At 38.6% G+C, this 13,007-nt stretch overlaps 1 protein-coding gene across 7 annotated transcripts in view; it reads right to left on the bottom strand.

Moving 5' to 3' along the window:
• Positions 1–13,001, bottom strand: part of KRIT1 (KRIT1, ankyrin repeat containing) — a 31,924-nt gene extending 18,923 nt beyond the window's left edge. The window contains exons 1-5 of one of the 7 annotated variants that reach the window (XM_005876099.2): positions 12,989–13,001; positions 5,437–5,540; positions 4,211–4,370; positions 3,124–3,216; positions 1,839–1,968 (exon numbers count right to left, since the gene is read on the bottom strand). In XM_005876099.2, the coding sequence (XP_005876161.1) occupies positions 1,839–1,968; positions 3,124–3,216; positions 4,211–4,370; positions 5,437–5,538 (485 nt within the window). In that variant the 5' untranslated portion in view covers positions 5,539–5,540; positions 12,989–13,001. Of the gene's footprint in view, positions 1–1,838; positions 1,969–3,123; positions 3,237–4,210; positions 4,371–5,436; positions 5,541–11,654; positions 12,407–12,445; positions 12,936–12,988 lie in introns of those variants that run through there. The other 6 variants (XM_014547566.1, XM_005876100.2, XM_014547565.1 and 3 more) reach the window with 6 other exon arrangements.
• Between the last annotated feature and the right edge of the window lie 6 nt (positions 13,002–13,007).

Genomic DNA, 13,007 nt, shown 5'->3' with positions numbered 1-13,007 from the left:
CCACTGAGACACAGGTACATTAGCCCTGTTGTTACAAAAGACAAAGGCATGGTAGATTAAAAGACTTGTTCACTGATGAGAGTAACTCAACACTAAATCTAGTTTTATAACAAAGGAATCTTAATTAAAACAAGGCATTCTTTGCCATTTTTGAAGATAAAATTAACATGTTGCAAGCAAACAAGGACAATCGTATCTTTGGAGTTTTTCATTTTTATATGATACTTCAAAAACTTACCATTTCTTGCAAATTAAAACCATGAGGTTATCACGTCATACCTGTTAAAAGGCTATTATTTATTTATTTTTGGTTAATCCTCACCCGAGTGTATTTTTTTCCATTGATTTTTAGAGTGGAAGGGAGGTGGAGAAGGGGGAGAGAGGTAGAGAGGAGAGAGGGAGAGAGGGAGAGAGGGAGGGGGGGAGGGAGAGAGGGGGAGAGAGAGAAACATCAACGCGAGAGACACACGATTGATTGCCTCCCAAAAGTGGCCCTGATCTGGGCAGGGGATCAAACATGAAACCCAAGTATGTGCCCTTGACCAGGTATCGAACCTGAGAGCCTCCAGTGCAAAGACCAGTGCTCTAACCACTGAACGTACTGGCCAGGGCTAGCTAGAAGGCTATTATTAAAAAGACAGGAAATAACAAATATTGATGATGATGTGGGGAAAAGGAAACTAACTCTCAGGCACTGTTGGTGGGAATGTAAAGTGGTGCAGCCACTATGGAAAATAATATGGAGGCTCCTTAAAAAGATTAAGGATAGAACTACCATATGATCCAGCAATTCCTATTCTGGGTATCTACCCAAAAAATATGAAAACACTAATTTTTAAAGATTTATATACCCCCTATGTTTACAGCAGCTTTATTTACAATAGCCAAGACATGGAAATAACCTAAGTGCCCATCAACAGATGATTGGGTAAAGAAGATGTGGCATACATATACAATGGAGTACTATTTAGCCATAAAAAATGATGAAACATTGCTATTTTCAACATGATGAATCTTGAGGTGATTATGCTAAGTGAAATGAGTCAAACAGAAGACAAAAACCTTATGATTTCACTCATATGTGGAATATTAAAAAAGCAACAAATGAACAAAACAAACTCATAGATTCAGAAAACAGAATGGTAGTTACCAGAGAGAAAAGGAGGGGGGAGGGTGAATTGGTTAGGGGGTCAAATATATGATATGGGAAGGAAAATAGACTTTGGGTTATGAGCACACAATAGAGTATACAGATAATGAATTCTCATATTGTACACATGAAATTATTTAATGTTATTAACCAATGTCATCTTAATAAATGTAATTTTTACAAAATTTACCATTTAATAGAACTGGAGAGCATTATGCTAAGTGAAATAAGCCAGTCAGAAAAAGATAAATATCATATGATCTCAATCACTTGTGGAATATAATGAACAACATAAACTGACAAACAAAAACAGAACCAGAGTCATAGAAGCATTGAATAGAGTACTGTCCACCTATGAGGGAAGGCGGGGGGGAGGGGGTAAGAGATCAATCAAAGGACTTGCATGCATGCATATGAGCATAACCAATGGACACGGATGGAGCGGGGGGTAAGGGCATGTGCTGGAGGTTGAGGGCGGCCAGGGAGAGGTCAATGGGGGAAAAAGGAGATGTATGTAATACATTAAACAATAAAGAATTTAAAGTAAAAAAAATAAAAAAATTTACCATTTATGAATACATATATTATTAATTTCATTATTTTCTTCCCAAAGTGTTGGTATCAGAGTTAATTTCTATTATCAACATATATCTGATTTATTAAAAAAATTTTTAATGGCAGTTCTTACTTATCCAAGGCTATTAACATCCTTGCTGTAAGAGTAGCAAAGTGAGTGCTGGATTCACTACAGACTCGCATAATATCTTGTAAGCAGTAAAAAATTGGGCATCCTGGAGTATACGTATATTTAGTATTATCTGGAAAAGAAAAATGAAGAATTATGCCATCATATAAAAGGTTTACAACGGCATATTTCTTATTTAAAAGTATATAATATGTTTATAAAAATAGTTAAATATAACATAAATTATTTTAGATTATTTTTTTAATATATTTTTATTGATTTCAGAGAGGGAGAGGCAGAGACTGAAACATCAATGATTAGAGAGAATCATTGATCTGCTGCTTCCTGCATACCCCCTACTGGGGATCGAGCCCGCAACCCTGGGCATGTGCCCTTGACCAGAATCGAACCTGGGATCCTTCAGTCCGCAGGCTGATGCTCTATCCACTGAGCCAAACCAGCTAAGTGCTATTTTATATTTCCAATTAGAAGACTTGGAGTCAAGTGATGGGCAGCTCTGTGACCTTATCCACTTGGGTGAATACAGCATTTATAATCTTGGAGAATTAAAGAAATTATTTCTTCTTTCTCAACAATATTATAAAACTGATTAATAAAATTTCCAAAATAATTTAAAAAACTGAACTTTTTCCCCCTAACTATGGCTGGGAAAAACATTATTTTCAGTCCAGAAGCTGGAATATTACTTTTAAATCAAAACATCTTTGTTTTACCCCCTGGCAATGGGCAAGGAGACACCTGATTGGTGGTGTTGCTCTTATATCAGTCAGGGGCAAAGCAGATGTACAGTCCTTAGTTCATCCTAGCTTGATGCCTGTGTCGGTGGCCAAAGCTGTTTCATGCCTGAGGCACATAAAAAAACAAAAAACAAAAAAACATCTTTGTTTAGCCCTACCTGGTTTGGCTCAGTGGAAAGAGTGTCAGCCTGTGGACTGAAGGGTCCTGGGTTTGATTCCGGTTAAGGGCACATGCCCAGGTTGCAGGCTTGATCCCCAGTAGGGGGCGTGCAGGAGGCAGACGATCAATGATTCTCTCATCACTGATGTTTCTATCTCTCTCCCCCTCTCACTTCCTCTCTGAATCAATAAACATATTTAAAAAAAATATATTTAAGTAACAAATTTCTCCATGTTACATTAATTACAACATGTATTTTATATAACAGTATTATGTAGTAACTATGAATGCAAATTCCTAAATTTCTAAATAGATTTTAACTTAGCATGTAAGGCACAAAAAGATTCATAAGATAAAACTTGAACTTTACCTTTGACAACTGATGGAACAATAAATAATGCTGCTTCTCTGCCCATCTTCTCCCCATCCAAAGGAAATTTCTTCAGTAGTACTACTCGTTTTCCTAGTCATTTTTTGAAAAGTCAGTAAAGATAAAAAATTGGCTTTTATATTTTATAAATTACTCTGAGAATTAAAATTATTTCAAAAAAGGAAGTAAGAACAGTCCATTTTTATAATATGCCCTAATAAAAACTGATGATTCTGATAATGTTCATTTTGTGGACAATCAACCAGTAGACTCATGGTCCTGGTCTTGACTCAATAGAAGTTTCCTATGCCTGGAAAAAAAAACTGTCCTGCTAAGGACTGGCAGAGCAGCTCAACAGTAAGGCATCCTGCAGGCTCAAACAGCATATCATTTGGTGGGGATGCAGACGGTAAGAATTTTACTACAGTCTAGGGTAGCTAAAGAGGGTGGTGTATAAGTTGCAAAATCTTAAAAGTTTAGCATCTCTTCACTTAATCTTCAACCTCCGCCCTCAATTTCAGATTTTTATTAAAATCTGATTGGGCTACAAACTATTGTTTTGAATTGTAACCACCATTCTTAGTTTATTTTCCTGATTTGGCAGCAAGGGAGACAAATAATAACCTACAAGTCTTGTACTCTAAAACCTCTCATCTTTGCAGTTCAAAGATACCTGAGAAACCGTATTTCTAGCAAAAGTAGTTTGTACTTTCTTTTAGTTTCATGGCACCCACCTTGGTTGTTCTCTCTAAATCATTAAAAAAATTAAAGTCGGGTTACTTTTTCTTTACTCAGGTTACTTCTTCAAGGGGCTTAGCTGTACGTTAAAAAATTTTGAGTCTCTTTCAAGTTTTTTAAATGAAAAGGAGCGTAACAAGAAAGTGATTTTAATATATTTTTTAAATGTCTTTCTCCACAAGCATTTAAAGCAACTGTGTTAAAGAAAGAGCAGTGGGGAGAGATATATGTAATACTTTCAATTATAAAGATTTATTAAAATTAAATAAAAAATAAAGAGCATAAGAAAAAAAGAAAGAAAAAGAGAAAAAACAAAGAAATAAAGAAACAAAGTTGTGTTTTTTTTTACCTCTGATACCCTGGTTTGCAGGAGAAATTGGTTTGGTGGTCTCTACTACATAATCCAATATGCCTTGTGTTATTTCACTGTTGCTTTGAAGTTTAGTTTCCAATAAAACTTTCTTTCTCTTTTTTTTCTGCCCTTCAATGGGAACTTCATGCAATAAAATCTTAAATAAGAAAAGTAATAAGAGAAAGTTTAAATCAAATTTATTTACCCTAGAATATAAGCTAGCTGCATATTAGACACTAGTTGTATATTAGAATAATCTGGGAAGCTTTTTAAATAGTATCGATACCCAACTTCATCTCAGACCTATTAAATCAAAATGTGTAGGGAATGGGGTCCTGGTACTGGAAGTTTTCAAGTTCCCCAGGTGATTCAACAGTGCAGCCAGGAAAGATAACCAGTATGCTAGAGCATTGCTAAAGCAGCAGCCTCCTGAGAACCCCTGAAATATTCTAATAGGTTTCAGATAACTAACCCTAAAAAAGTAATTTAAGTAAAATGCTACAAAAATTAGCTGGAGTTAGGTGAGATTAGAAGTACTCTATGATGTTTGGACTCTGCTGCATAGAAAAGATAACAATTCTATTTTTGGTCGTCATCGTCGCCCCCACCCCCCCATCACATCTACATGTAAAACAGGGTGGGGCAAAAGTAGGTTTACAGTTATAAGTGTGCAAAACCAGTTTATTCTTGTATTATTATTTATTAATTATTGTATCATTTCCCATACAAACAACTATAAATCTACTTCTACCTCACCCTGTATAATTAAAGACTACAGAAAAGTAACTTAATCTCCTAAAACTTAACTAAAGGTAAAAAGATAATTTTTAGTGAACTGTTAAAAACAGTTGCTTGGGATAATAACAAAGAACAATATGTAGACTGTAATTTTGATAAACTGACTTTAAATTCTTTTTCTTTAATTTTGAGAGCCATTCCATAAATTGTACTAAAAACTAAATTTATAAATTATCTGGAAAACTCAAACAAGTACCTTTTAATATCTAATAACTTCTATGTATCAATGAATAGAAAAAGGGGCAAAAATATACAGCAGAAAAAAAAGACAGTGATGGGCAGAGATCTGGGGCTGTCAATTTTAGCTTGTCAACATCTAGGCTGTCAACAAGAATTTAAAGGATATGGTAAGACTACATGCAAATGAAAATAATAAAGAATGACATTCAATAGTAGCAAATCAAATGTTAGCAAATTGTTCTCACTTCATATGACTTGGCTTTGTATTCCCGGGAATTTAGACTGGCAGTATTCTTTGGACGAATAACAGCAACATATGCATCTTCTATGTTTTCTGGATTCCCCATTGCTTTATAAAACAAACAAAGAAATATCTTGAAAGATTAAAGGACACATAATCACTTTGTAACACTACTAAATAAGTTGTTGATTTTTCTATCTTAGTATATATATACTACCTAAAAGGCAAGCCAGAGATGACTGTTATATCTTATCATTAAACTATTCAAAACCTTAGCTTGTAATTTAAGACTTCCTTGTAATCCTTTTTCCCTTTTCTGTTAAAGGTAAAAAAAAACAACAACAAAAAAAAACAAACAAACCAAAAAAAACCAAACACAACATACTTTCAGAAGTCTTAATTGCATAAAAATCTACCTTTTATATTTAAAAAAAGTGATACAATTATAAAAATGTCTTGTAAATACTAAGTAAATATTGATTTGAAATAGTGATTCAGAATATTAAACACTTATTTTCCATAAATTACAAAAAGTGCATGTTATTTGGTTAATAGTTTGGAAGCTGTAACTAGGTAGCTGCTGCCATTGACTTTTTTTTTTTCCAGAATCTTTAGAGAGAACTTTGATATGTGACATTTGAATGAGGTAAGGTATAATTTGAAGGTGCCTGCCACAGTCAAAAACATTTGGTTAGTTGATAAAAGCTTTCTGACAATATATACTAGTAAAAATATTTTCTACTTCCAGAAATAAAAATATTTTCTTCCAAATATATATTATATATACATATATATATACACACATATATACATATATAACACACACACACTAGAGGCCTGGTGCACAAAAATTTGTGCACTCAGGGGGGTCCCTCAGCCCGGCCTGTGCTCTCTCGCAGTCTGGGGCCCCCTCAGAGGATGTCCACCTGCTGGAGCTACTAGTGTATATATATAAAAGGCTAATATGCAAAGTGTCCCCTCAGGAGTTCGACCAGGAGAACAGGAGTTTGATCACTCGCTATGACGTGTGCTGACCACCAGGGGGTGGCACAGAATATAGTGGGTGACCAGCGGTGGTAGCGGGGCACTGAGGGAGTGAGGGAAGGAAGAGGCAGGGAGGTGGGGGAACCGTGCAGTGGCAGTGCATGGGCAGTGAGGGAAGGAGGAGATGGGAAGGTGGGGAAGCAGGAAACCTGATAGGCCCTGATCGCCGGCCAGGCCTAGGGACCCTACCTGTGCACGAATTTTTTGCACCGGGCCTCTAGTAGAAATATAAAAGAACATCATTGCTGAAGAACATTGAGGAATTTTATATACTTACTAGAGGCCCGATGTACAAAAATTTGTGCACTCGGGAGGGGTCCCTCAGGCCAGACTGTGCCTTCTCGAAGTCTGGGACCCCTCTGGGGATGACCACTTGCTGGCTTAGGCCCGCTCCCCAGGGTATTGGGCCTAAGCTGGCAGTCAGACATCCCTCTGGCAGCCCAGGAGCCCTCAGGGGATGCCCACTTGCCAGCAGGGAGCAGGCCTAAGCTGTAATCGGACACCCTTAGCGCTGCTGAAGAGGCAGGAGAGGCTCCCACCACCACCGCTGTACTGGCAGTCATCAGCCTGGTTTGTGGCTGAGCAGAGCTCCCCCTGTGGGAACGCACTGACCACCAGGGGGCAGCTCCTGCATTGAGCATCTGCTCCCTGGTGGTCAGTGTGTGTCATAGTGACCAGTCATTCCCAGTTGTCCTGTTGTTAGGGTCAATTTGCATATTACCCTTTTATTATATAGGATAGAGGCCTGATGCATGGGTGGGGCCGGCTGGTTTGCCCTGAAGGGTGTCCCAGATCAGGTTGGGGGTCCCGCTTGGGTGCCTGGCCAGCCTGGGTGAGGGGCTGGTGGCTGTTTGAAGGCTGGCTATGGCCCCCAGCCACCCAAGCTCCCAGTGGAGGCTGGCTGAAAGCAGGTATCTGTGGTTTATTTATCTTCTATAATTGAAACTTTGTTGCTTTGAGTGGAGCTCAGAGCCGGCTGTGGCTGGAAAGCTTGGCTTTCTCCATCATTGGGGCAACCAAGCCTCCTGCTTGCTCCAGCTCCGTGGCTGCTGGCCGCCATCTTGGTTGGATTAATGTGCATATTGTCACTCTGATTGGCTGGTGGGTGTGGCTTAAGGCATAGCAAAGGTATGGTCAATTTGCATGTTTGTCTTTTATTAGTGTAGATACACATACATCTGTAGACTTTTTTCCCCAGACTAATTTTAAATCTCCACTGAGCAATTTCCAATGAGTAACTGAATTTCAAGCACCCTCTTAGTAGTTTAATAGTTCTATGTTCTTAAGTGCTATTATTAAATGTTTTCAAGGCTAGACGAAAATGCATCTTTGAATTGAATATATTATATTTATCTTTTTAAAAAAGCTTTCCTCATTTACATGCCAGCAAATTTCTTTTTTAAAAAATTGATTTTTAGAGAGAGGAAGGGAAATAAAGAGGGAGGAAGGGAAGGAGGGAGGGAGGGAGAGAAGGGGGGAGAGAGAGAAAAACATCAATCAGTTACCTCTTGCACCATGACAGGGGATCCAACCCAAAGTCTGGGTATGTGCCCTGACCAGAAACCAAATGCCACAGCTTTTGGTTTATGTATGACACTCTAACCAACTGAGCCACACATACCAGCCAGGTCAGCAAATTTCTAAGAAAACATCAAACACAAAGTTTCCAGGTCATGTTGAGATGAATGTTCAATTTTTTTCAAGTCTATTAGGCATTAAAATGATCTCTCTGTTCATATTTAATGAGTTCTTTATTGCTCCTACTCTCATAGAGAGAAAAAGATAATTTTCATTAAAGTTTTTAAATATCATTTGAAAGGAGATAAAGGAATTTTTATTGTTTTCTCAAATGAAATTAATAAAGTCATTTTGGAACCTATATAAAAAAATAAAAAGCCCTATAATTTGAAAATTTCCTTAAAAATAAATTCTTTTAAAATCCAGTTGCTTTTGTCATTTTAAGTAAACATTAGCCTAAAATTAAAACAACCATTAAAATTATTGCACAGCCCTAGCTGGTTTGGCTCAGTGGATAGAGTGTTGGCCTGTGGATTGAAGGGTCCCAGGTTTGATTCTGGTCAAGGGCACATGCCCGGGTTGTGGGTTCAATCCCCAGTGCGGGGGCATGCAGGAGGCAACCAATCAATGATTTTCTCTCATCACTGATGTTTCTGTCTCTCTGTCCCTCTCCCTTCCTCTCTGAAATCAATAAAAATATATCTTAAAAAAAACATTGACTGTTCAAAAAATTATTGCACAAAATTTAATATTATTTAATTAAATAATCTTAAAGTTTATTTTATTTTAAATTACAAAATTTTTTACTTATTTAGCCCTACTGATCTATCTCTCTCCCTCTCCCTCTCTGAAATCAATAAAAATATATTGAAACATTTTTTTCACTTGTTTAGATGCAGATATTTCACCAAAGAAACTACAATAAAACATTAAGATTGAGATATTCATTTTGAAGACATATCATTCATTCTCACTCTATATTTCATAGGATTTTTTTCAGTTCAGTTTTCCATAAGATCATTCTTAAAACCCCACTTCGTGCAACAGAGCTTCGTATACTATTGAAATCAAAGATAAGTCCTTTTGCTTCTCAGAATTTCTATTTAGCAATTACTTTTCACTTCATATTAACAATGATCAAGATAATAGATGCTCAAATTATGATATGTATGGATGTCTCCTTAAAGACTACAAGCTCCCAAAGAAAGACATCGTATTGTGAATACAAAATGTATATGGCACAATTACAGAAACCATTTGTGTGTTTTATTTCTATTAAGCACCTAAAAGAGAAAACAAATAATTCTTAGTTTCTAAACACTATTTAAATATATATATTTTTTATTGATTTCAGGGAGGAAAGAAGGGGGAGAGAGAGAGATAAAAACATCAATGATGAGAGAGAATCATTGATTGGCTGCCTCCTGCATGCCCCCACTGGGGATCGAGCTCGCAATCTGGGCATATGCCCTTGAATGGAATCGAACCTGGGACCCTTTAATCCGCAGGCAGCCACTCTATCCACGGAGCCAAACCGGCTAGGGCTAAACACTATTTAAAGCAAATAAATTCTTGTGCTGGTCAACTCATATTAGAGAAAATATGTATCTATAAGCAAAATGCTTTATCAACGCTCATCACTTCTCTAAAAGATAAACAGATGTGATATAATAAAAGACATTGCCATGAGGGTTATATAGTATTTTGTTTTTACATCATTTAATGTTAACATAACCCTAAAAGATTCTAAAAATTGATTTTCAAGAAATACTCATACTTGAATATTCTTAATATACATATTTCCAGTAACATGAAAAAAGGAAACAAAGGCTTAAGTTAGGAAAAGAATAAAAGCTACTAATATATGAAAGCAAAACTGCTAAGGCAGAAACAAATGTGAGGGGACTTGGAGATTAACTTGAGCTAAAAATAATTAAGCTATAACTAGAGTTTGCAATATGCTTAGACTGGGTTTTAAATAAGGGTTCAAGTTACTAAGTATAGGAAATATGTGGCATTTTGTTATATGCTTCATTCTATTCAGAAAAATGCTTAGACATAAATGATGATATGCTGCCTAAATAATGAGGCCTTACAAATATGCAGAAGTGGTTCTCAATTGGAGAACCACCTATTAACATCCTCCCATAACATCCACTACTGGGAAAGGACATGCATGTCTCTTTGTTCAAAGCTACCTAAAAAAGTACCTAATTGGGATCACTTGAAAATCTATAGGGGCCTGGCCGGTTTGACTCATTGATGAGCATCAACCTATGAACAGGAGGTCATGGTTCGATTCCCAGTCAGGACACATGCCCGGGTTGTGGGCTCCATCCCCAGTGTGGGGTGGCAGGGGGCAGTCGATCAATCATTCTCTCTCATCATTGATATTTCTATCTCTCTCTCTCCCTCTCCCTTACTCTCTGAAATCAATAAAATTATATTTTTTTTAAAAGAAAATACATAGGGGCCTTTTACTATGACTGGGGGAAGGGAGGTGTACATATGGCCATTTAGTCCCCAGTAGGCAGGTTTGTTAACAGCTCTCTACTATGCTACTCAGTCCTATTTAACAAAATGCCAATGTCTTTTAATAAGAAACATCTGCTAAATAGAGTACAGAAGTGCAAACTTAATAAGACTTTTGCAGTGAAGAATCAGTATGTGAATATAAGGATCATAAATTTTGTATCAGAAGTTGAAGTCAACAAGATGATTTACTTACCAGTTTGTAAACTACATGCTAATAGAAATTATCAATAATCAGAAAATATATCTTCATAAATACCTCCCCATCTCCCCCTCCCCCAAAAGCACATTATCTTAGGATTCTATAAGATGTTCCTGAGACCAAAGAGAAAGCTCTCCCTTCCTCCATCCTTCAGCAATGTTTCTCAATCTTTAAAACCCATGTCAAGCCCTGGCTGGTGTGGCTCAGTTGGTTGGAGAATCGTCCAATACACTGGAAAGTGACGCTGGATTCCTGCTCAGGGCACATGCCCAGGGGCCATAAGGAAGGCAGCCAATTGATGTTTCTCACATCCATGTTTCTCTCTCTCTCTCTCCAATCAATAAAAAAGCACATCATCTGGTGAGGATTAAAAAAAAACAAAAACAACAAAATCCATGCCACCTTTAAATAACCAAAGCAATCCACAAACCTTACTGTCCATAGTTGAAAATAACTAATAAAATGCATTTTATTTTTATCCCTACCAGCCAAAATGACTTTTATCAAGTTGCCTTTAAGTTTTTATTGCTTTCATTTTTCTAAATTTAATTTAATATACTTTTAAAAGAATAGAAATAATAGTTAACACCTATAATGCTTATTTTGTGCTAGACGCTGTGCTAAGTGCCTTCCATAAATTAACTCATTTTATTCCCCCCCCCCCAAATCTGATGGTGTAGGGATTATTTTTATCCCCATTTTACAGATGAAAAAACAAGTAGAGTGTCTAAATTACTTGCCCCTTCCCCATTCTCCTGAAACAAATCCACTATTTTAAAGCATTATAACATTAAAGAGGAGAGACGGGAACTAAATATCAGGAATTCCCCTACAGGGATTTTTGACCATAAAAACCTCATTCTTAAATTGGTTAATGGCAATAAAAAGAGAGGAAGTAATAATAAAGCCGAATAGACAATACCCACTAGCGCTGCTGCTCCTCAGCTTGATTTCTCCTTGTCCGTTCAATTCTTCACTTATCAATAAACTTCACTGATAATTTTAGAATTCTTTTAAGTGGCATTCTACTCTTCAATTTAAGATATTGGATAATCTTCAAATAGCTTTTGAAGACAATTGCACTAAATTTGGCTAACAGAGAAGGAACTAAGTAATAAGTGAAAGTGGCAACCAAGTGAATATCTACAGTGAACAGCAAGTACATTTAATGAGCTTATTTGGGGAAGGCACCATATCCCTAGTTTATCTAAATATGCTACATATTAGTTGTTACTGTGGTTCTATATAACCCAATTCTAAGGGGGAAACATTAAGAGAAAAAGAAGATCATGGAATGAACTGTTTTATATTGCTATGAAAACATTTTTGAGTTTTTGACCTTTCCTCCAAATGAGATGAGGACAGCAAAACCGTGAAAAGACTAGAAGGGAGAAACGGTGAAGACACATCCATTCTCCTGGGGTGAGATGAGAATGGAAGTGAGAGAGAACTGGGCCAGCTCGGTCAGACTGCTGGTGCGGCTAAAAGCAAACCCAGAAAGGGCACAGCCTCTAAAAGATGGAGAGAGGCGCAGCGCGGAGAGCTGAGCTGAGCTAGAACCGCGTGCGGTGCACAGGTTTCCCAGACATGACAACAATAAACACTCCGCCCGGGCGGGGCAGTACCACAGCACCGGGGCGGCCGGGCACGCCTCTCTGCTCCGAGAGCTGCCACCCAGCCAGGGGCGTTGGCCGCTGGGAAGAAATAAATTCCTTGCCTGGAGAGACCAGATGCGGAGATAGTCCAGCCTCCCGCCTCTGCTTTCTCGCTGGAGTCTGGATCGTGCAGCTCCACGTCTCACCCGTGCGGGCGGCCGAGCACCTCCCAGGCCGCTACATTCGCCTCACGGGGTGGGACAGCCACCTGGGGGCGGGGGACCGTCCCGCTGTCTCATTCCTCCTTCCCTTCCCTTCCCCAGCGGCCGGGCCCAACTTCCTGTGACAGGAAAACCCTGGGGCGCCCGCGAAGTTGCCGGATGTGTCCGGCCGCGCTCTCGACCCCGCGCCTCCAGAGCTCGGAGGTCTGGGGCTTGGAGAACCTCTAGCCCACGGGCCGTTTACTGTCCTGCCCTCTCTTCGCACCTCAACACCATAACCGCCTCACCCTCTCCCGAGCTAGGGGTTTCCAGATAGTCACAGGCCTTCGCTTTCCATCCCGCCGCTACCGGGGCGAGGGAATCGCTTCCGGGTTCACACCCGTGACAGCCTCGCGGGTGGCGGCGGAAGAGCTTCCGGGTCGGCAACCGAGCTGCGGCCGTTACCTGCTGCTTCACGCTGGGG

Source organism: Myotis brandtii, unplaced genomic scaffold, assembly GCF_000412655.1.
Source record: "Myotis brandtii unplaced genomic scaffold, ASM41265v1 scaffold48, whole genome shotgun sequence".
NCBI lineage: Eukaryota > Metazoa > Chordata > Mammalia > Chiroptera > Vespertilionidae > Myotis > Myotis brandtii.
Note: the sequence above shows the minus strand (reverse complement) of the source record. Positions and strands in the feature narration are given on the sequence as shown.